The 22,708-nt window shown below is 40.3% G+C and overlaps 1 protein-coding gene across 1 annotated transcript in view; it reads right to left on the reverse strand.

Moving 5' to 3' along the window:
* Positions 1-10,170: 10,170 nt before the first annotated feature.
* The window catches only part of npr2 (natriuretic peptide receptor 2), a 160,107-nt gene continuing 147,569 nt past the window's right edge, over positions 10,171-22,708 (reverse strand). Inside the window, exon 23 of the mRNA XM_063042843.1 lies at positions 10,171-10,787. Within this exon, the coding sequence (XP_062898913.1) occupies positions 10,725-10,787 (63 nt within the window). The 3' untranslated portion in view covers positions 10,171-10,724. The remainder of the gene's footprint in view (positions 10,788-22,708) is intronic.

Genomic DNA, 22,708 nt, shown 5'->3' on the forward strand with positions numbered 1-22,708 from the left:
GATCTTACCACCATGGATGATCCTACTAGGAGCTAATCTCCAGATGCATTGTCCATAGGATCTCAGGATCTTTCAAACCGCTCCACCACGACAAGGTGACAATCCTCGGATAAGATGTCAAATAGCAATGGTCCAAACCCCAAGCCCTGGGAAACACCACTCGTCATGGGCCTCCAGTTTAAGAAACAATATTCTATTATCACTCTTTGCTTCCTACCATTATTCCAATTCTATAATCCAGTTAGCCAGCTCTCCCTGAATTGTGAGATTTGAGAAATTTCACAGCACAATCATTAAAACAATAGTTAAAATAATAATTTATAGCTTTATCTATTCACTGTTAAGTCCTCTTTACCAAATTTTAGACCTCAATGTGGATGGATTTAGTGGCATTCCATCAGTTTTGATACAAGTGGGAGGATAGCAAACTCCTCTGGGATTTGAACTATTTGGTTGTAAGATTCGATTCAATTATTGTTCCATTGCTCAAGAAAAGAAATCAGAATTATTCTGGAAACTATTGATTAGTGAGTGTATTTTGGAAAGCATGGTTCAATTACGGACAGTCAGAATGGCTTTGTGCGCCTGACTAACTTGATTGATGAAAGTGATCAATGAAGGTAGATATATCGATGTTGTCTACCTGGATTTTAGTAAGGCATTTGACTAGGTCCTACATCCAGAAGATTTAAGATGCATGCGATTCATAATGAATTGAACATTTGATTTTGGATATGGCTTGCCCATAGAAAACAAAGGTAGTGGTCAGTCAGTGGTAGATCTGGCTAAAGGTCCATAATTAGTTCTGTAGGGATCTGTAGAGGGACCACTACTGTTTGTGATATAAGTGACTTGGATGAAAATGTGGATGTGGGGATAAGTAGGTTCACAGATCAGTTGAAGATATAGGCAGAGAAATGGCAGATGGAGCTTAATCTGGCCAAGTGTAAGATTTTGTATTTTGGGAGATCAACTGTAAAGGCATTAAACAGTCAATGGCAAGCCCCTTAACAGTGTTGATTTAGAATGGGATCTTGAAATTCCTTGAAGGTGGCTGCAGAGGCTGATAGGATGGTAAAAAAGACATTTAGCATGCTTGCCATTATTAATCACGGCACTGACTTCAAAAGTCGGCAAGTTATATTGCAACCTTACGAAACTCAGGCTAGACTGCATTAGGGAATTACATCATAGAAAGAATATGGAAGATTCGAAGATGGTGTAGAAAAGGGTTACCTGGATGCTGTCTGGATTAGAGAGCATGTGCAAGAAAGAGAGGTTAGACAGGCTTGGGTTGTTTTCTCTAGAACGGAAGGAATTGTGAGGAAACCTGATAAAAGTTGATAATATTATGAGAGACACAGCCTGATTATCTTTTTGGCCAGCATCTTTATACCATGTTTGAATTTAATAATACTAGAGCACTTGTATTTAAGAAGAGAGGGGTAAATTAAAACAGGATATGTGGGGCAAGTTTTTTACAAAGTAGGCAGTGCCTAGAAAGCACTGCCAGGGGTAATAGTGGAAGCAGGTATGACAGAGACACTTAGGAGGCTCTTAGATGGGCATGTGAATGTACAAATAATGGAGGGATATGGACATTGTATACGAAGAAGGGATTAGTTTAATTAGGCATTTAATAGCTAGTTTAATTATTGTGGGCCAAAGTACCTGTTCCAGTACTGTACTGTTTTGTGTTCTGTTCTGGTGACAGGGAGTAAGCAGTGCCAAAGGTGGAGGGTTTAACTCTGGAGAGTTGGTGGGTTTTCTAATTAAGCCTGTCAGTAAATCGACTTTTGGATTTAATGAAAGCACATTGGGCAACAATCCAGAAATACAAATGGATAAGGCAACTGGTAAATTAACTACGTTAACAACTTATTAAAATAAGTTTCAACTGCAAGTTTGGGATGCCTGGCTTTCTGAGCTCTCTAAAACTCAATAGAGTGACATTGATCATGAGATGAAGGACTGATGATGAAATTCACTGTGTACACCACAGCTTCATGACTGCTCTCTTGTGTGTGAATGATAGGGTTCATTGAACTGTCAATAATACTTAACTAATTTTAGAGATGGCTTTGTGTGGACTGGTTCTACCTGCACCTAGTGGTCACTTTATTGGGTACCTCCTGTACTTAATGTAGTGGCCACTGAGTGTATATTTGTGGTTTTCTGTTGCTGTAGCTGATCCATATCAAGGTTCAACATTTCATGCCCTCAGAGATGCTCTTTTGCACACCACTGTTGTTACATGTTATTATTTGAGTTATTGTCAACTTCCTCTATGCTTGAAACAGTCTGGCCATTCTCCTCTGACTTCTCTCATTAACGAGATATTTTCATCCACTGAACTACTGCTCACTGGTTGTTTTTTTTTGTTTATCGCACTATTCTTTGTAAACTCTGGAGACTGTTGTCTGTTGTGCATGAAAATCTCAGGAGATCACCTGTTTCTGAGATACTTAAACCATCTTGACTGGCACCAGCAATCATTCTACGGTCAAAGTCGCTTAAATCGCATTTCTTCTCCATTCTGATGTTTGATGTGAACCTCTTGAGCATGTCTACATGCTTCTCTGCATTGAATGGCTACTACAGGATTGGCTGGTTAGATATTTGCATTCATGAGCAGGTAGACAGGAGTATCTAGTAAAGTGGTCACAGTGAATATCTTTCTCCAGCTACTGTTTTGGATCTGCCAACCATAATTATAAGGTCTTCAATGGTACTTAAAGATTGCCATTGCTTATAAATTTGCTGTAGCTCTTTCTCTCTGGTGGAACAATATGCCATGTAGAAGAATAATATATGCATGTATGAAGGGCAGAGATGGGAGAGTACTTAAAAAAATAACTAGGATGGTGACAATGGGATGTAAAATAGAATGGATGGGTTACTAAGGAACATCTCAAAGCACTAGGGCAAAGATGTGACTAGGGAAAGAATAGAAGTCATTAGTCACCGAAGTGGAAATCTACATATAACTTAGGATGTAGGTGTTGTAAAAAATGAATACTTCTCATCTATATTCACTACACAGAGGGATATTGTAGTTGTAGAATGTAGGGAAAGAGTTGTTGAATTCAACAATAAGTTGTCAGCAAAACAGGAGGAAGTTTTAGGTGTTGTACCAAGCTTAAGGGTGGATAAATGTCCAAATGGTATAGAGGTGTATCTCTGACTGCTATGGGAGAGAAGGGAGGGTATTTGTGTGTCTCTGAAAAAGAAAATTCCTAACTTCTTTGGCCACAGAAAAGGTATTAAATGATGGGAGGAAAATGAATGTGGTACCTTTATTCAAAAAGGCAGTATAGATAGCCAGGGAATTAGAGGTCAATGCGTCTAACACAAGTTACAGAGAATTTATTGGATAAAGTCCAAGGACAGGATATCCTGCATCATGAATGTTGACTCCCAATAGCTATAACTTTAAATGTTCAACCTTGCATGTAAATCCCTCATGGGTTTTTAATATCTGAGATATTTGCCAGTTCTGTAATAGTTAGCATTTACTATATACTGTAAAACAAACTTCATGGAGCAAAACACACCTACAGACCCATTTTCTGAGGCTCCATGTTGAGGAAGTTTATGTGTTAAATCAGCTTCACCCACTTTCCCTCATCCAGTACAATTCTCCCTATAAACCAATGTTTAAAGCAAGATTTATACTTAAGGATATTTCTTCCTCCAGCACCATGTCATTTTGCTTTCATTGCTATTCCCCAAGAACATTATTTTCTGTATTAAATGTATAAATGTGAATTGATACTGTTTTACTTACTGACTCACCTTAATAGTTTGAATGGGAATAGTAATGAAGATTAGCCAAATCAATTTTCCTTCAGTCATGAAGTTTTGTAAAAATTTTACTCATGCTTCCACATCTTGTTTTTGAAATTATTCAGTTTTAAGTGAGGAAAAACATTCAATCATCAAGGCTAGAGTGATACAGCTCAGAAACAGGCCCTTCAGCACACTTATCCATAATGACCAAGACAAGTAATATTACTAATCCTATTTGTTTGCATTTCACCCTCAATCATCAGGCACTTAAACCAGAGGGAATAACTTCACTTAACTTCACTTAACCCCATCACTCAACCTAAGGACTCACCTTTAATGACCATCTAATTTATTCAATATTTATTGCTTTATTATTATTATTTCATTTTTTTCTACAATTTGTTGTTGTTCATCCTATTGAGTGTGGTCTTTCATCAATTCAATTGTATTTCTTATATTTCATATATATATACTGTTACGTACCCCGTAACTGGGTTGCCAAACCAGCAGAAATGGATCACTCAGTTGGAGTCTGGAGTACTAGAACTAAGAAAGTTTTATTAAAGAAACAAGCAACACAGTAATCGAAAGGATAATAAATGCAACAATTCAACAATGATAACCACACATGTGCACAGAATTAAGATAACAGCATCAATCAAGCTCTATCGTTGTCTAGGGGTAAATGACCAATTTCAAAATGACTCAAAGTTCAGTCCAGTTTAGTAGTTCAGTTCGCAGTAATCGTTGTCATGGCGATGGACAAGGTGGGGAAGAGAGACATAGAATAGGAACAACTCATCATTCAGCACAGCTTCACTCACAGACCAGCGAGATGGCTCACAAACAGCATTTGGGCGGGTCCTTGGTGATGTCACCTGAGGTCACCGACTGTGACCCCTCCTCCAGATGCGGTCGATCCTCTGCAGTGAACCCGGCACCCAGGCAAGGGCGGACACACACCGGGTTCCCGCTGATCGTACCTTTCCACCCTTGTCGTTGTCTGGCACTTCTCACCCACTCGTGAGAAGCGCACCGCTTCCAGGGTCTCGTTACCTCGGGTGGCGTGTGTGTGTCTTAGCGAACCTGTCCCTTTTTATCCCCCTGCTGGGGTATCGCCTGTCCATCACTTCAAACAGTTCAGGGTTCAAAGGGGGGAGCCGCTCCAGACAGCTCTCCCTCCCACATCCCTTCATTACACATCTCCAGACGCTGCTCCATTGTTCCTTATTTCTCCTTCCCCTGAGGGCAGGTGGCAGACCAACTGCTGATGCCACTGATGCTAGCCCAGGCCAGCAAACATCTTAATTTTATGTGTATTCTCGTAACAATACACACTTTGATAATAAACTTACTTTGAACTTTGTATTTTGATATGCCTCCATTTATTTCCTATCCTTGTACCTGTCCAAATGCTTTTTAAACATTATGATCTTACCTGCCTCCAAGACCTGTTCTGATAGATCATTTCATACTTCCACCAACCACAGTGTTGAAAAACTTTCCCCTCAGCTCTCCTTTAAAATCGTTTCTCTGTTTCTTAAAAAGGGCCTCTAGTTTTAGATTTCCCCACTTTGGGAAAAATAATTCTGACTATCTCCCCTCCTTAAGCTCCTCATCATTTCAAAAACCTTGATAAGGTTAACCCACAGCCACCTGTACTCCTGTGAGAACAATCCCAGTTTATTCAATCTCATTGTAACTAATGTCTTCTCTTCCAGGAAGCATCCTGCTGTATCTCTTCTGTACTTGTTCTAGTGCTACCTTCGTTTCTTTCTCGACATCAGCCCCTCCACCGGCACCCTCCTCTGTCTGGAAGAACTGATCTTCAGCCTCAACAATTTCTCTTTTGGCTCTTCCCACTTTCTCTGAACTCAAGGCGTACCCACGAGCACCCGCACAGGCCCTAGTTATGCCTGCCTTTTCATTGGCTACGTGGAACAGTCCATGTTCCAAGCTTTCCTTGGTAATGTGCCCAACCCTTTCTGTGCTACAGTTACGACTCTGTTGGTGCTGCTTCATGCACCTATGCTGATCTCAGCAATTTCATCACCTGACGAAGGGTTCCGCCCCAAAATGTCGACCGATCTTTTCCACGGATGCTGCCTGACCTGCTGAGTTCCTCCAGCATGTTGTGAGTGTTGCTTTGACCCCAGCATCTGCAGATTATTTTGTGTCATCAATTTTGCCTCCAACTTCCACCCTGCCCTTAAATTCACTTGACCCATTTCTGACACCTCTTTCCCCTTTCTCAATCTCTCTGTCTTCATCTCTGGGGAGAAACAGTCTATTGATACCTCTTGTATACCTTCCAATTCACACGGCTATTTTGACTATTCCTCTTCCCATATTGTCTCCTGGAAAAATGGCATTTCCTTTTCTCCTATCCTTCATCTCCACTACACCTGTTCCCAGGATGAAGTTTTCCTTTCCAGGACATTAGTGATATCCTTCTTCTTCAAAGAAAGGGCTTTCCCTTCCTCCAACATTGATATTGCCCTCACCTGCATCTCCTACATTTCCCAGACATCCACGTGAAACCTCATCTTCCCCACCACCTTAACAGGGATAGAATTCCTTTTGTCCTCACCTTCTACCGCATGAGCCTTTGTATCCAACCCATCATTCTCAGCAATCTCCACCATTTTCAAAGGGACCCTACCACCAATGTTAATCTCCCTTAAGCTCTCTGCTTTCCACAGGGATTGTTCCTTCTGTGATTCCTTGACCATTCACCCCTCCCCACTAATTTTCCTCCTAGCACGTAACCATGCAAGTGACAGAAATGCTGCACCTGACCGTTCACCTCCTTCCTCACAATCCTTCCAGCTGAGGTAAATCTCTTTGGTTGTCTTCTGTACCCCATGCTCCCGATATGGCCTCCTTTACATTGGTGAGACCTGACATAAATTGAGGGACCACTTCATCAAAAACCACAGACCAATTTGCAAAAAGTGGAATTTCCTGGTGGCCAACTATTTCAAATCATAACCCCTTCCATCATGACATTCCGTGACCTCCTCTTCTGTCACTATGAAGCCATTCTTTGATTGGAGGAGCAACACCTGTCTAGGTAGCCTCCAACCTGGTGGCAAGAATAATGATTTCTCCTTCTGATAATAAATTAATTCCTTCATCCTTATTTTTATTTTCCCTCCGCCTTCCTTTGTCTCCTTTTCCCCACGATGGCCTCTAACCTCTTCTCCTCGCTCCCTCTTGGTGCCCCACTTTCTTCCCTTCCTCCCGTGGTCCACTCCCCTCTTCTGTCAGATTCCTTCTTCTCCAGGCCTTTGCCTTTTCCACCTATCACCTCACTGCTTTTTACTTCATTCCCTTCCTCTACTCGCCTAGCTTCACCTATCACCTTCTAGCTTGTCTTCCTTCTACTCCCACCTCCTCCTTATTTTCACATCTTCCTCCTCCCTTTCCACTCCTGATGAAGGTTCTTGTCCTGAAACTTTGACTGTATATTCATTTCCATAGATGCTGTCTGACCTGTCGAATTCCTCGGGCAGTTTGTGTGTTTTGTTCTTTCATATCTTACTAATGTCTCAGTTACAGCAGGACATTGATAGGATGCAAAACTGGGCTGAGAAGTGGCAGATGGAGTTCAACCCAGATAAGTGTGAGGTGGTTCATTTTGGTAGGTCAAATATGCTGGCAGAATATAGTATTAATGGTAAAACTCTTGGCAGTGTGGAAGATCAGAGGGATCTTGGGGTCCCAGTCCATAGGACACTCAAAGCTGCTGCACAGGTTGAGAAGGCATTCGGTGCATTGGCCTTCATCAGTTGTGGGATTGAGTTTAAGAGCCAAGAGGTAATGTTGCAGCTATATAGGACCCTGGTCAGACCCCACTTGGAGTACTGTGCTCAGTTCTGGTTGCCTCACTACAGGAAGGATGTGGAAACCACAGAAAGGGTGCAAAGGAGATTTATAAGGATGTTGCCTGGATTAGGGAGCATGCCTTATGAGAATAGGTTGAGTGAACTCGGCCTTTTCTCCTTGGAGCAACGGAGGATGAGAGGTGGCCTGATAGATGTGTACAAGATAATGAGAGGCATTGATCATGTGGATAGTCAGAGGCTTTTTTCCCAGGGCTGAAATGGCTAGCACGAGAGGACACAGATTTAAGGTGCTTGGAAGTAGGTACAGAGGGGATGTCAGGGATAAGTTTTTTTTATGCAGTGAGTGGTGAGTGCGTGGAATGGGCTGCTGGCAATGGTGGTGGAGGCTGATATGATAGGGTCTTTTAAGAGAGTTCTGGATAGGTACATGGAGCTTAGAAAAATCGAGGGTTATTGGTAACCCTAGGTAATTTCTAAGGTAGGGACATGTTCGGTGCAGCTTTGTGGGTTGAAGGGCCTGTACAGTATTGTGCTGTAGGTTTTCTATGTTTCTATATACTTTACTGATCAGATCTCATGCAATATTGCAAGTGTGGACTACCCAGTGTTTGTACAGCTGCAATATAAAGTCTTGGCTCTTATATTCAATACCTCTAGCTTTGAAGGTTAGCAAGCTAATTGCCTTCCTTGTAACTCTATCACCATTTTCAAAGAGCTGTGAATTTTTACCTCAAGGTCCCATTGCGGTTACAATTCATATTCTGGATTAAGTTATATCTGTCACTGTTCTGCTGAACATTCCAGATACTTTATATCCCTCCATAACCTTATCTTCTTTTATCTGTATCCTATATCTTATGCTTTTAATTTTTATCTTCACACCAGAAAGATAGTGGGTAAATTGGCTAATTATAGGTTACTGGTTTATTTACTTAGTTGTAGAAATACTTGTCATGGCAATTATTCTATTAGACTGTATGGGACAAGAACGCATAATACTTAACAAGTAAAGATCCAGTAGTATCAGATTAAGGAATGTAATTTAAAGCTATACTTTCAAAGTTGGTGAGCTATGAAGGAAGGAATAATTTAGAAACATTTGAGTTGAGAACATTCAAAGAAAAAATACATGCTGGTTGAAACAATTGCACCTGGAGTATAGAATGCAGTTATGCTATACAATTTTAAGGAAATACTATGATGGACATTTACTGTCTAGAACCATGGGGTCATTTTGTTTTTGCCAAGCTTAGTTTTCTAGCACAGCAGCTGACACTTGTGGAGCTCAAAAAATTGTTTTTGAATAAGTTAAAATTCCAACCAATATTCTTTGTTCAGCTTCTTGTGATAAACGGGAGCCAACCTTCATTTTTTAAAATGTAAATTGCAGGTAATAATCAATCTGAAGTTAAAAGGATAGTTTTGCACAGCAGAGCACAGGATGCTGGCCCATAGCACTGGGCTGGTTGCAGTGCAAGGCAATGGGGTTATATTAATTAGTCTGTTTCAAATCAGACAATGCATTCAACTAAGTTATTTAGTTGAAGGAAACTTGTGGACCAGATTGATACTATCACTTAGCACATCAAATATCTGATGTATTAGTAGTTGGAACAGCAAGAATGACAGGAAGACTGAGTGACTAGACTCCATTCCTCTGCCTTGGATTTCTATGATGGATGATTCACTCATCCGTAACTCGTTATGTCTTTTTAACATATAGGAATTGTACTTGTGTTTTAGAAATCTTTGTGTTTCAGAATCATTTGTAATTTGAAAATCTTATATAAGATAGAAGATCTCTGAGCTTTCAACATGTTTTAAGAATTTTGTCTGGATTTAAATGTGTATCACTAAATATAAATGAACTGTCTTTAAACTGCTTTGATAGCTGGAAGTATCTCCTCCGTGCTAGGGGAAGAGGTTATCCACTACTCAAGTAGTGGCCATTGGCAGCTAAACCTGCCGTGCAGTATAAACAGGGAAGTAAACTAACTTTTGAAGAGTAGGTGGTTACAGCATAACCTCCCTTTAGGGAGGGCACTCATAGCAAGCTACATTGGACAGTGCTTAAATTCTTCATTTTAGTTTAGAATTTTGCGGTCAGCAATATCATCACAATAGAAGTAGTGTAGAGGATATTTATTAGACTAATTCCTGGGATGAGATGATCTAAAAAGGTTAGATTTATATTCATGGGAGTGTGAAGAATGAAGGATGATGTTATTCAAACATTCATAAGGTACTATGAATGGGTATTTAAATTCTTGAAAGAGCAGGTTATTAATTGCAATGGAAGTAGCATAGAAGAGGAATTGAGGCTTGGGGCAGATCATGCATGATTATATTGAATTGTACGGCAGACTTGCGTAGCCAGGTGATCCTCTCCTACTCCCATTTTACTCTGTTCTTAATTCCAACCCCAAATTCTTTTAGTCTTGAAAGTATCTCTGAGTTTAAATAATAATATCCACACACAATATGGTCATCTCTCATGCTGCCAAGCAGTAACTGAAATGACAGTCAATCTGGTTTTATCTGGTTTATTTGAACAAAATATTTAGCAATATCTTAGATACACAGTATGTACAGCTTATATGGGGAAAATTTCAGGGTAGAAATTCACCTTTACTTACCAGTGTTAAATGGATGTGAGAAAAATCAGATAGCGAGAATCGTCCTGTCCTAGCATTTTGTTCCATCGGAGAGACCAATTACAACAAGCAATCAGAGTTCCCACACCCAGTTAGCTCCAGAGAATAAAGACAAGTTTCTACACTTTATAGTTAAATTTCTTCTCAAACACATTATATAAATCTTAATATAGAAAGCACAAAAAATAAGGGTTTATTGTTTAAAAGTATTCAGCTAAGAAGAAAAATGATCTTAATAAAAGTTACTTATTTTGCAGATTTGTTCAGGTATGAAATATACCCGGGATAATTCTAGGCTACAGATATCTTCTAAAATCTGTTCTGCAGAAATTAACATAACCAAAATTTGTTTATGTAACAAATGAACTACAGCTTGAACAATCACTGTTCTGCAGTATAATAGTGTACAAGCAATTTCACATCAAACATCATATTAGATATCAGAAAATTCTTTCTGTTCACCAAGCAGCCAGTACGTCCTCAATTTGCCTTTGCCCTGTCAAAGACAAAGCAAATGTTAAACGTACATAAAGCCAAAACTATCAATAACACATATATTTGGCAATCTTTGCAGTTTCAGTAAACATCATTTCACCCAGTTGCATGATGGATAATGGCAATAAACCAGATAAAGAAGAAAAACTTTTTATCTCAACTTTTTCTTCTGCAATGAGATTATAGCAAATGAATGGTAATTTATGGAATTGATCTGTTTTTTTCCCTCTCTTTTCACAAAATCTGCTTGTTACTGTCAATGTCGCCATTTATTGTTCTTCTCTAACTGCCTCCATAAGACATAGGAGACAAATTAGGCCATTCAATCCATCAAGTCTGTTCCACCGTTTCTTCATGGCTGATTTATTTTCCCCCTCAGCACCATTTTCCTGCCTTCTCTCCATAACCTTTGACATCCTTACTAATCAAGAAACTACTAACCTTCATTTTAAATATATCCAATGACTTGGCCTTCAAAGCCATCTCTGGCAATGAGTTCCACAGATAAAATTAGTTTCATTTGCCCTAGTAGTTCAAAGGCAATTAGAAATCCACAACTTTGGAGACTTTGGGATGAAAAATAAACCAGATTAAGTAAGAATGGCAAAGTTCCTCTCCTTAAAAAATTTAGTAAATTAGATGGGATTTAATAACAATCTCACAACTTTGTTTTTGAGATCAATTAGTTTCAGCCTACTTAGCTGTAGAAATTTTGAATACAAGGAAGAAACAGATTCTTACTCTTAACATCTTGCTCCAATTGAAAAGAATACATGGGCAAAGATAGGATTAGATATAGCAAAAACAATGGGGATGACAAGTGAATGGGGATAAGAGAATGGGGATGACAAGTGAATGGGGATAAGAGTCGGTAATCTGTATCAATGTAAGTGATTTAGGAATTGGAATTCTTGGAGCTGCATTCAGGTAAGAGCTTGCTTTCAAATATATATTTCTTTTTTTTGTAATTTATTTGTTATTGAATTTCATCATCAAACAAACATTTCCATAAGATGTATTTCAGATACTGAACATATATATCATATAATCATATTTGTCACAAACCTCCACATAATACTTATCTGAGGTATACACTTATAGAAAGGAGAGGAAAGAAAGAACAATCGAAAGAAGAAAACTATGTACAGAGTAGGGAGTGATCTTGTTTTTTACAACATATTCATTGACTTCTGAGAATAAAATCAGGCCTATAAGGTGTTATGTAGTTAAACCATTCTTTCCAGTATGAATAAAATTGTTCCAATGTATGATTAACAGATGCTGTTATCTTCTCCATTTTGTAAATGTCCATTGTAATTTCCATCCATACATTTAAAGTTGTGCTCTCCTGTGATAACCATTTCCTGGTTATGATAATGGGGCATTCCCAGAAAATATGATAATGGTTTGCATTTTGATTTCCACAATTTCTCCAGCAGGCAGAGGGATTACTATCATAATAGGATTTCTGAGAGGGTGTAATAAAATATATTATCAAGTTTTTCCACCCGAACTCCCTCCATTTCTGTGAACTGGTACACTTCCATTGATACCTCCATATTATTGTCCAGTCTTCCTCAGGAATTATTATCCCTCCTTCCTTCTCCCATTTTGTTTTAATGTATGAAATCGAATGTGTTTTAAGATTTGACAAGCCCTTATACATGCTTGAAATTATTCTACTTCTGTTGTCTGAATAATATGCTTTTCTAAATAGTTCTATCAGACATGTATTTGCCTTGGTTACATTTTTAACTGTCCTAATAAGATACTGTTGCATCTGTAAATACTGGTAAAAGTCATGTTTTTCTAATAAGTGTTTCTCTTTGAGCATTTTAAAACTGAATAGTGTTCCTTCTTTCATTATATTGCAAATAGCTGTTATTCCTTTAGCTGTCCAGTCCTTAAATCTAGCATCTAATTTATTCGGCATAAAATCCGAATCATATAAGAATTGCAATGTCTCTCTCTAGTTTATATTCTTTTATAATAATTTTCCATATTTTAAGAGTCCATTTCACCCTTGGGTTGTCAATATTATTTATGTAACTTTGTAGGTTGTTATCAGCCAAAATTGCCTGTATGGGGATGGAAAGTATCCTCTCCTCAAAGTTTTTCCATTGAGCATCATATGATGGGTTGCACCAGCATATCACAGCTCTCAACTGTGCTGAAGAATAATAATCTCCAAGAGAAGGTAGGCCCCATCCCCCCTTTTCCTTGGCTAATTGCAAAGTTTTGAGACGAATCCTAGGCCTTTTACCTTGCCATATATATCTTGATAGTATCTTGTTCCATTCATTGAATTGATTTTGATTAATCTCTATTGGTAGGGTCTGAAAGAGATATAGTAGTCTGGGTAGTATATTCATTTTAATAGATTCAATCCTTGAACTGAGACCAAGAAAAGGACTTAGGTTCCATCTTGTTATATCTTCCTTAATTTTTTATATATAGGCTGATAATTGCATTCTGATAATTTTGCCAAATCTTTTGGCATATTGATGCCCAAATATTTGACGGACTCTGTTTGCCATGCCCAAGGATATCTACTTTCAATTTCTCTTGGTGGGCTACAGTTATGTGAAAGTAGTTGGGTTTTATCTATGTTGATCTTGTATCCTGATAATTGGCCATATTCTTCAAAGGATTGCATCAATTTAGGTAAACAGTATGTTGGTTACCCTAGACAGATCAAAATGTCATCCGCATAACAGGCCAATTCATGCTCTGTCCCTTTGATAGTAATTCCCCTGATATCTTGATTTTGCCTGAAGTATTGAGCTAATGGTTCCAGATATAATGTGAAGAGTAGCGGTGGCCATGCACAACCCTGTCTCATGCCCCTTTCTAGGGTAAAACTATCAGATAAATATCCATTGATTTTAATCCTGGCAGTAGGATTGTCGTATAGTGTCTGTATAGTTTTAATAATTGTGTCATGTAGACCAAATCTATTGAAAACTCTGTAAAGGAAATTCCAATTAACCGAATCAAATGCCCTTTTAGCGTTCACGCTTATCACTATTGCTTCAATTTCGTTTTTTTTATATGATCCGTAATTGAAGTGTCCTTCGTATATTGCCTTGTGTTTGGCGTTGTTGTCTAAAACCTGTCTTATCATTATGTATCAGTGTGGGTAGAAAATCTTCTAATCGTTTGGCCATGATGGAGGTAAATATTCTATAATCCACATTAAGAACGGGTATTGGTCTAAATGACCCACATTCCATTTTATCCTTGCCTTCTTTCGGTATAGCTGAGATTATCGCCTCCTTCCAGCTGGGTTCAAATGTATATTTCTGTGGTTGTGAGCGATGATCCCTTTAAGAATTCCTCGGTTGTTGTTCCGTGGAACGATTCAGTGAAATCTACCCTGTATTTGTATATGCAAAGTGCCTGTGTCTGCTCCTGACCTGGGTCCTGTTCATCTATAATTCTGACTATGCCAATACACTGGGCATGCATTTCCAGCTTAAGCAGAACTTCCCGGTGGCCAACATTTTAGTTTTGATTCCCATTCCCATTCTGATGTGTTGATCCATGGCTTCTTTGTGTGCCAAGATGAGATCACCCTCAGGGCAAAGGAGTAACACCTTGTATTTTATCTGGATGCCCTCCAACCTGATGGCATGAATATCTATTTCTCCTTCCGGTGAACAAAGTTCCTCCCACGCCTCTCCCTCTATTCTCCAGTCTGACCTTTTACTTCTTCTCACCTGCCTATTATTTCCTCCTGGGTCCCCTCCCCCTCCATCCCTTTCCACATTTGTCCACTCTCCTCTACTATCAGATTCTTTCTTCTTCAGCCTTTGACCTTTCCCACCCACATGGCTTCATGTATCACCTTCCAACCAACTTCTCTCTCCTCCCCCACCTTTTAATTCAGGCATCTTCCCTCCCCCTTCCTTGTCAGTCCTGAAGAAGGGTCTTGGCCTGAAAAGTCAACTGATTACTCGATTTCCATAGTTGCTGCCTGACCTGCTGAGCTCCTCCAGCATTTTGTGGGTGTTGTTTCCTGCCTCTCACACATTGGTGACTGCTCAATGTTGAGATGGCAAGATTATTGAAGATTGAAACAGATCATGTCTGTAGATAAGATCACTAAATATAATGGGTCAGATCCAAAAAGAAACAGAGAAGAATATTACACACACAAAATGCTGGAGGGATTCAGCAAGTTAGGCAGCATCTATGGAAAGGAACAATATTAGCTTCTATATCAAGATGACTGGTGTATAAAGAGAATTTAGTTTCACAGCAGCTGTAGGAAGGGCTTGTCAGACTACTGGAGTACTGTGTATAATTCCAACAGCTCCCTTGAAAAAAGAACCCTGGCCTTGAAAGGATAGCAGTACAGATTCACATGAAAGTTACTTGGATCAAAAGCTAGATTTTTAACCACGATCCTGTAAATTAGACTTGCACCCACTGGAATATAAGATGTTATGGCAATACTTCACTGAAAATGTCCAGATATTTAAAGAACTGATAGAGTAAATATAACAAAACACTTTTGGTTCATGGGAAATCCAGGCCACGGGGACATATTCTTAATATCAGAGCCAGGAAACATTTCCTCTTGCAGAGGCTGGCTAAAGTGTGAAATACTCATAAAAGCCAGCAGATGTTAGCTATATAGTACATTTAAACACAAGATCAAAGACAATATTAAAAAGGGAAATGGAACTTATAATCAGTTGGATACTTTAAGGTGCAGACGGGCCAAAATTTCTTGGAATGGCAGAACAATCATTTGCCCTGCTCCAACCCAGTCCTTCAACTCATGATACCTTAGATATCAGTATCTCAAATATCAAATCATATCCTGGATAATCAAATATTTAGTAGTGTCACTCCTCATTTTGTAGATCCATTGTCAAACAAATTGCCCCATAATTTGGGTCCAACAGATAAACTTGGCATTTAACGGCCATCCTATAGTCTTTCCAAATGTGATTGCCTAATCGGGAATCATTTTGCATTGTTGGTTGCTGCTTCCAAGCAGCTGGCTGAATGTTACGCCAGAAGTCAGGTGAGACTTTAATGCAATAAACTCAGAAAATGCTGGAAATATCCAACCGGTTAGGCTGCATTGTTGGGAAGAAAAACAGTATTAACTTTTCCAGTCAAAAAGATCCTGTCAGCACTTTGTCAGAGCCTTTTCTGAAGCCATCGCCAACTCAAGGTTAATCCAGGACTGAGACATGAAGGGATGCACTCTAACTCATGAACCATGGAATATTTTCTATTCCTAACCTTAATCAGGAAAGGTGCATTTGTCACCACCAGGTGCATTGTCATAAAAAAATAACAAGATTAGTGCCAGTGTTAGCACTATACTGAGGTTTTACTCCTTTGTTTGTGAGCAACATCAATATCAATGACTAAAATAAACTTTTAAAAAATCAAAAATGCCCTTTATGAGGTTGGTATAACCTTAGGCATGGCTAACGTTAAATGTATCAAAAACTTTGAACACTTATGAATGCCGCTCAGGTTCAGTAATATTCAAAATCTATGAAAAATTGAAAGAATTATTTTAAAATAAACAAAGCACAAAACACTGTTAAATAATTTAAAAAACATTTAACTCAATTATTTTTTAAAAAGGAAAATTATCTAAAATTTACCTTGCCCCTTCACAGCCATTGAAATTGAATCATGGTTCTGAAATGAGTTTAATCCAATTTCCAGGGCAGATCCTCCAATCTACACACTGCAGATTTGCTACAAATTTGTAGTCTGCCCCTGAACTCCATGAGGAACCCATTACTGGAATTCAGCTGAGAAATCACCAGTGACGAGTGTCCACAGCTTCTGCATTTATGAACTGCTGGCATTTATCTACCTGGCCAATTTTTTGGATTCCTACAATGCCACTTGAAACAACAGAAATTTGCTGGAGCAAGTTCAGCTACAGAGTTGTATGGATTCCAGAAAGAGGGAAGGCAGAAAAGGGAAAGAACAGGACTCCAAGAAAGAATTGGGACTAAATGGTTACTCTAGTAGAGAGCTGGCATACACATGATAAACCAAATGGCATTCTTCCATGCTGCAGCGGCTCGGAATCCAGGTACATCTGAAGCCATTGAATACCCACTTTGTTGAAATTATATGATGCCATTCTGGGATAGCAAAGTGGCAAATGTTTTGCTCCGTTAAATTAATGAGCTGTAGCGGTAACTGGAAAACAGAATGGTTCATGAAAACACTGGGGAGCTTTCCTAGTTTTGTTTCTTCACAGTGGATGCTTATTTTAGATACTGTTCTTAGGACTTTGGCATTTTGTTTTGGTGCTTCAGTTGAAAGCATTTGAACGTTTGGAAATGCCTGATCCTGAATTATTCGATATTAGTACTGAATGCTTTGAAAGCAGGGCAAAATATAATTTGGCTGCATTGATTTTAAGTTAGTTGTTTATTTGAAATGGCAAAATGGAAAATGGGAACAGAGTCAATATTTTATTACCCCAGTGAACGGAAGGAATTTCTTAGGATCTTAAAGGTTCAGATGATTAGCACACATATGAATCCCTTTGAAGCAAAATGGCTAAATTTCCATTTCTGGGGAATGGAATTAATTATTTCTCACTACTGGCAATTAATTTATGTATATTGGTGAGTTTTCCCTAGTGACTTGATAATACGCATGACTGCTTAGGATTTAAAGCTGTGGGCTGCAGTTTTGCTGGAATTGACTAAATTATTTGATCACTCAACCAGCATCGAGTCATTTTTCATCAATGACTCAGTTGGACTACAACCCTGATACTGGTCCTTGTGCCAAATGGTACTGACATTAAAGTAAAGAACTTTACAAAAAATCTCTTTAGATTCCCAGCTCCCATAACTTGTCTTTCTCCAGTCACTAACATTCATAGGAAACAAACCATAATGATTTCATGTCTCTGTTAATGCTCCTTCTTAGTTATTACACCAGAATATATCAATAGACATTGAATGAATTCATGATTCACATTCAATTTGTTTTTCTTCCCTGCATCTGTTCTTTAAAAGCAATTGTGTAGAATGGAACATATTTATGTACAGATTCAAGTTGACGCAATTCTGTCTTACAGAGAGTGAATTAGCTTTTGCTTTACAAAGGAAAATTTAGAATTGCCAGGATCATAGCACTTTAGAAAGTGAGAGACATTGATGGCTTAAGTTGAACAAACAAAGTAATCAGACTTTGTCCACAGGATTTAAATTGATATAAACAATTCTGAATCTTAACGAGGAAATGGAAGAAAATAGCAGTACATATGGAGAACAGATTCTGTGTAAAAACAGTCAATGTTGCTTCAAAAACTTAACAAAGATGATATCGTCCCCCTATGGTTTGCCAGTTCAAAGTATGATTGACTGAACTGTACAGGTCACAGCAGCTTCAAATGATTAACTGAGTTTAGAATGGCATTAAAATGCTACAATTGGTCTCAAGTGCTGCAGGATTAGACAAGGAGAAATAGTTATGATTTCTGTTTCTTAACGTTATTCACTGACCTGCAACAGAAGTATATGTGTGGGTTGCAAAAGAAAAAATGGCTGGGATATCAATTTCTCATGGAATATGCTTTGGTGCTGTTTACAACATCTTACAAATAGCAATTTCATGCCTTGCTACACAAGCTTATATTGTACACTTTTAGTGAAACAAATGGGTAGAACAACTTTTATTCTGTAACCCTTAGAGAAAAGACTGATTCATCAAAAAGTAGATCTTGCAAAATCATGTTTTTTTTTGTATTGTGCTATTTGGGAACAATTCAACTATGTGGCACAAAATACTCTGCAGATGCCGGGGTCAAAGCAACACTCACAACCCGCTGGAGGAACTCAGCAGGTCGGGCTGCATCCGTGGAAACAACCAGTCAACGTTTCTGGCCAGATCCCTTCGACAGGACTGAAGAGGGAAGGGGCAGAGGCCCTATAAAGAAGGTGGGGGGAGGGTGGGAAGGAGAAGGCTGGTAGGTTCCAGGTGAAAAACCAGTAAGGGGAATTTTAAAGGGGTGGGGGAGGGGAAGCAGGGAGGTGATAGGCAGGAAAGATGGAGGAATAGGGGAAAACACAAAGGGTAGTAGAAGGAGGCGGGACCATGAGGGAGGTGATAGGCAGCTGGGGGAGGGGGCAGAGTGAAATAGGGATGGAGGAAGGGAGGGGGAGGGAATTACCGGAAGTTGGAGAATTCTATGTTCATACCAAGGGGCTGGAGACTACCTAGACGGTATATGAGGTGTTGCTCCTCCAACCTGAGTTTAGCCTCATCATGGCAGTAGAGGAGGCCATGTATGGATGTATCCAAATGGGAATGGGAAGCAGAGTTGAAGTGGGTGGCTACCAGGAGATCCTGTCTGTTGTGGCGGACAAAACGGAGGTGCTTGACGAAGCGGTCCCCCAATCTGCGTCAGGTTTCACCGATGTAGAGGAGGCCACACCGGGAGCACCGGATGCAACAGATGACCCCAACAGACTCACAAGTGAAGTGTTGCCTCACCTGGAAGGACTGTCTGGGGCCCTGAGTGGTGGCAAGAGAGGAGGTGTAGGGACAGGAGTAGCACTTATGCTTACAAGGATAAGGGCTGGGTGGGAGATCCGTGGGGAGGGACGTGTGGATCAGGGAGTTGCGGAGGGACCGATCGCTGTGGAAAATGGAGAGGGGTGGAGAGGGAAAGATGTGCTTAGTGGTAGGGTCCTGTTTAAGGTGGCGGAAGTTGTGGAGGATAATGTGCTGGATCCGGAGGCTGGTGGGGTGGTAGGTGAGGACAAGGGGAACTCTGTCCCTTTTGTGGTGGCGGGAGGATGGGGTGAGGGCCGAAGTGAGGGAAATGGAGGAGATGCGGGTGAGGGCATCATTGATGACAGCAGAAGGGATACCACGATCCTTAAAGAAAGAGGACATTTGAGATGTCCTGGAATGGAAAGCCTCATCCTGGGAGCAGATGTGGCGGAGATGGAAGAACTGGGAACAGGGAATGGCTTTTTTGCATGTGGTAGGGTGGGAAGAGGTATAGTCGAGGTATTTATGAGAGTCAGTGGGCTTGTAGAAGATGTCAGTGGACAGTCTGTCTCCAGCGATGGAGACCGAGAGATCGAGAAAGTGGAGAGAAGTGTCAGAGATAGACCAAGTGAATTTGAGGGCTGGGTGGAAGTTTGAAGTAAAGTCAATGAAATTGATGAGCTCAGCATGGGTGCAGGAAGCAGCACCAATGTAGTCGTCAATGTAGCGAAGGAAAAGTTGGGGAGCAGTACCAGAATAGGTTTGGAGCACAGACTGTTCCACATAACCAACGAAGAGGCAGGCACAGCTGGGGCCCATGTGAGTGCCCATAGCTATACCCTAAGCCTGAAGAAAGTGGGAAGAGCCAAAAGAGACGTTATTAAGTGTGAGTACCAGTTCCACCAACCGGAGGAGAGTAGTGGTGGTGGGGAACTGATGAGGTCTATTGTCCAGAAAGTAGTGGAGGGCTTTGAGGCCTTCTTGATGGGGAATGGAGGTGTATAGGGATTGGACATCCATAGTGAAAATGAAGCGGTCGGGATCGGGGAACTGGAAGTTATTGAAGAGGTGGAGGACATGGGATGTATCCCGGATGTAGGTGGGGAGGGACTGAACTATGGGTGACAAAATGGAATCCAGGTAGGCAGATACAAGTGCCAACTATGTGGCACCTCCCTCCTCTTTCTCAAACTCTCTTTCTCAAACTCTCTGTCTCTATCTCTGGAGACTATTTATCTACCGATACCTTTTATAAGCCCACTGATTGTCACAGCTACCTGCACTATACCTCTTCCCACCCTGTAAAAATGCTTTCTCTCAGTTCCTCCATCTTCACGGCATCTACTCTCAGGATGAGGCTTTTCATTCTAGAGCTAATGAAATGTCCTCCTTCTTCAAAGAAAGGGGCTTTCCTTCCTCCACCATTAATCTCACCCACTTCTCTTCCACTTCGCACACGTCTGCCCTCATCCCATCCTCCCACCACCCCACCAGGAATAGGGTTCCTCTTGTTCCCATCTACCACCCCACTAGCCTCCATGTCCAGCACATAATTCTCCACAGCTTCTACCATCTTCAACAGGATCCCACCACCGAGCACATCTTTTCCTCCTCCACACCTTCCACTTTCCACAGGGATCATTCCCAACGTGACTCCCTTCTCCATTTGCCCATCCACACAGATCTCCCTCCTGGTACTTAACCTTGCAGGTGGAACAAGTGCCACATCTGCCCCTACACCTCCTCCCTCACTACCATTCAGGGTCCCAAACTATCCTTCCAAGTGAGGCGACACTTCACCTGCGAGTCTGCTTGGGTCATCTACCGTATCCAGTGCTCCCGGTGTGGCCTCCTGTACCTCGGTGAGGCCCAACATAGGCTGGGAGACCGCTTTACCGAGCACCTATGCTCCATCCACCAAATAAAAGCAGAATCTCCTGGTGGCCACCCATTTCAATTCTACTTCCCATTCCCATTCTGGCATGTAAGTCCATGGCCTCCCCCACTGCCACAATGAGGCCACACTCAGGTTGGGAAAGAAATACCTTATATTTTCTTACAGAAGCTTCCAGTCTGTAGGCATGAACATCGATTTCTCGATCTTCCAGTATTTGCCCTGCCCATTCATCATTCCCCTTTCTAATTTCCCTCTCGTACTTTATCTCCATTCCTGCCCACAACTCTCTCTGGTGCTCCCCCTCTCCCTTTCTTCCATGGCCTTCTGTCCTCTCCTATCAGATTCCTCCTTTTCTAGCCCTTTATCTCTTTCACCAATCAACTTCCCAGCTCTTTACTTCACCCCACCCACTGCCAATTTCACCCAATCAACTACGACTGTACTTCTTCCTTCCAGCCCACCTCCACCTTCTTACTCTGACTTCTCATCTTTTTTTCCTAGCCCTGATAAAGGGTCTCAGCCTGAAAATTGACTGTTTACTCTTTTCCATAGATGCTGCCTGGCCAGCTGAGTTACTCCAGCATTTTGTGTTTAGAACTTTGATTTCCAGCATCTGCAAATTTCCTCATGTTTGTGATTCAACTATGTGGCATTTGGGTATCAATCACCTGATTTGGATTGGTTAACTTACTCATGGAAAGATATGACTACTGCATTTGGAAACCTTTCAACTTGCATTTCTACTGAAAGAAGGACAACTTGTCAATGATACCTATTTGGATAAATTTTGCAAAGCACTATACTAGAAACCTTTGATTTCAAAAGGTTCAAGATGTGCAAGAATCCAGTAGGATTGGATTTTAAGTCTTAAACACTAGATATCAGAAAGTGAATTTATATGAGTTTTGCAGTTTTTATCATGATTATCACTGCAGAGATCTTAGAAGTAAATTTTAGTTTAACTTTTTATTGAGTTGTCAGTGGAAGATCAACTGCAGAGGTCATTAAATCACCAGCAAGTAGAGAACTGAAGCAATAACATGGTTTAGTCTATTTCTGGCATCTTTGTCAAGTTGTCAATGCATATCATGTGCTGAAAGGCAACCAGCTAATTGGAAAGGCAGTGGGAAATTTGCCAATTGTACATGCAGAGAGAAGATGGTGAAGATTGATTGTGCAATTAGCAAAGGTGATACAGATTGTCTGAGAAGGCCAGGAGAAAGATTGGCCCTATGAGAATTAGCAACAGAGTTTTCAAAGGGGTTTCTACAATGTTTGGCAGTAGCCCATTTCTGAGCAACTGGTTCTTTATCCATTATATATTATCTACTGTACGCAATAGGTATTTCTTACACAGAGCCTTGCAAAGTTAATCCAAATGGACGTCCCTGACAAGCAGCCTTTGTGTCACCAGTACAGATGCAAGCTAAAAATTATCCAAGTTCTTCTATCAGTGAGTTTTCCATCACATTTGTCTCAAAGAAAACTTATCCATCTATTTTCCCGTTCACGCCAAAATTATG

The sequence above is a fragment of the Mobula hypostoma genome, chromosome 3, assembly GCF_963921235.1.
Source record: "Mobula hypostoma chromosome 3, sMobHyp1.1, whole genome shotgun sequence".
Taxonomy (NCBI): domain Eukaryota; kingdom Metazoa; phylum Chordata; class Chondrichthyes; order Myliobatiformes; family Myliobatidae; genus Mobula; species Mobula hypostoma.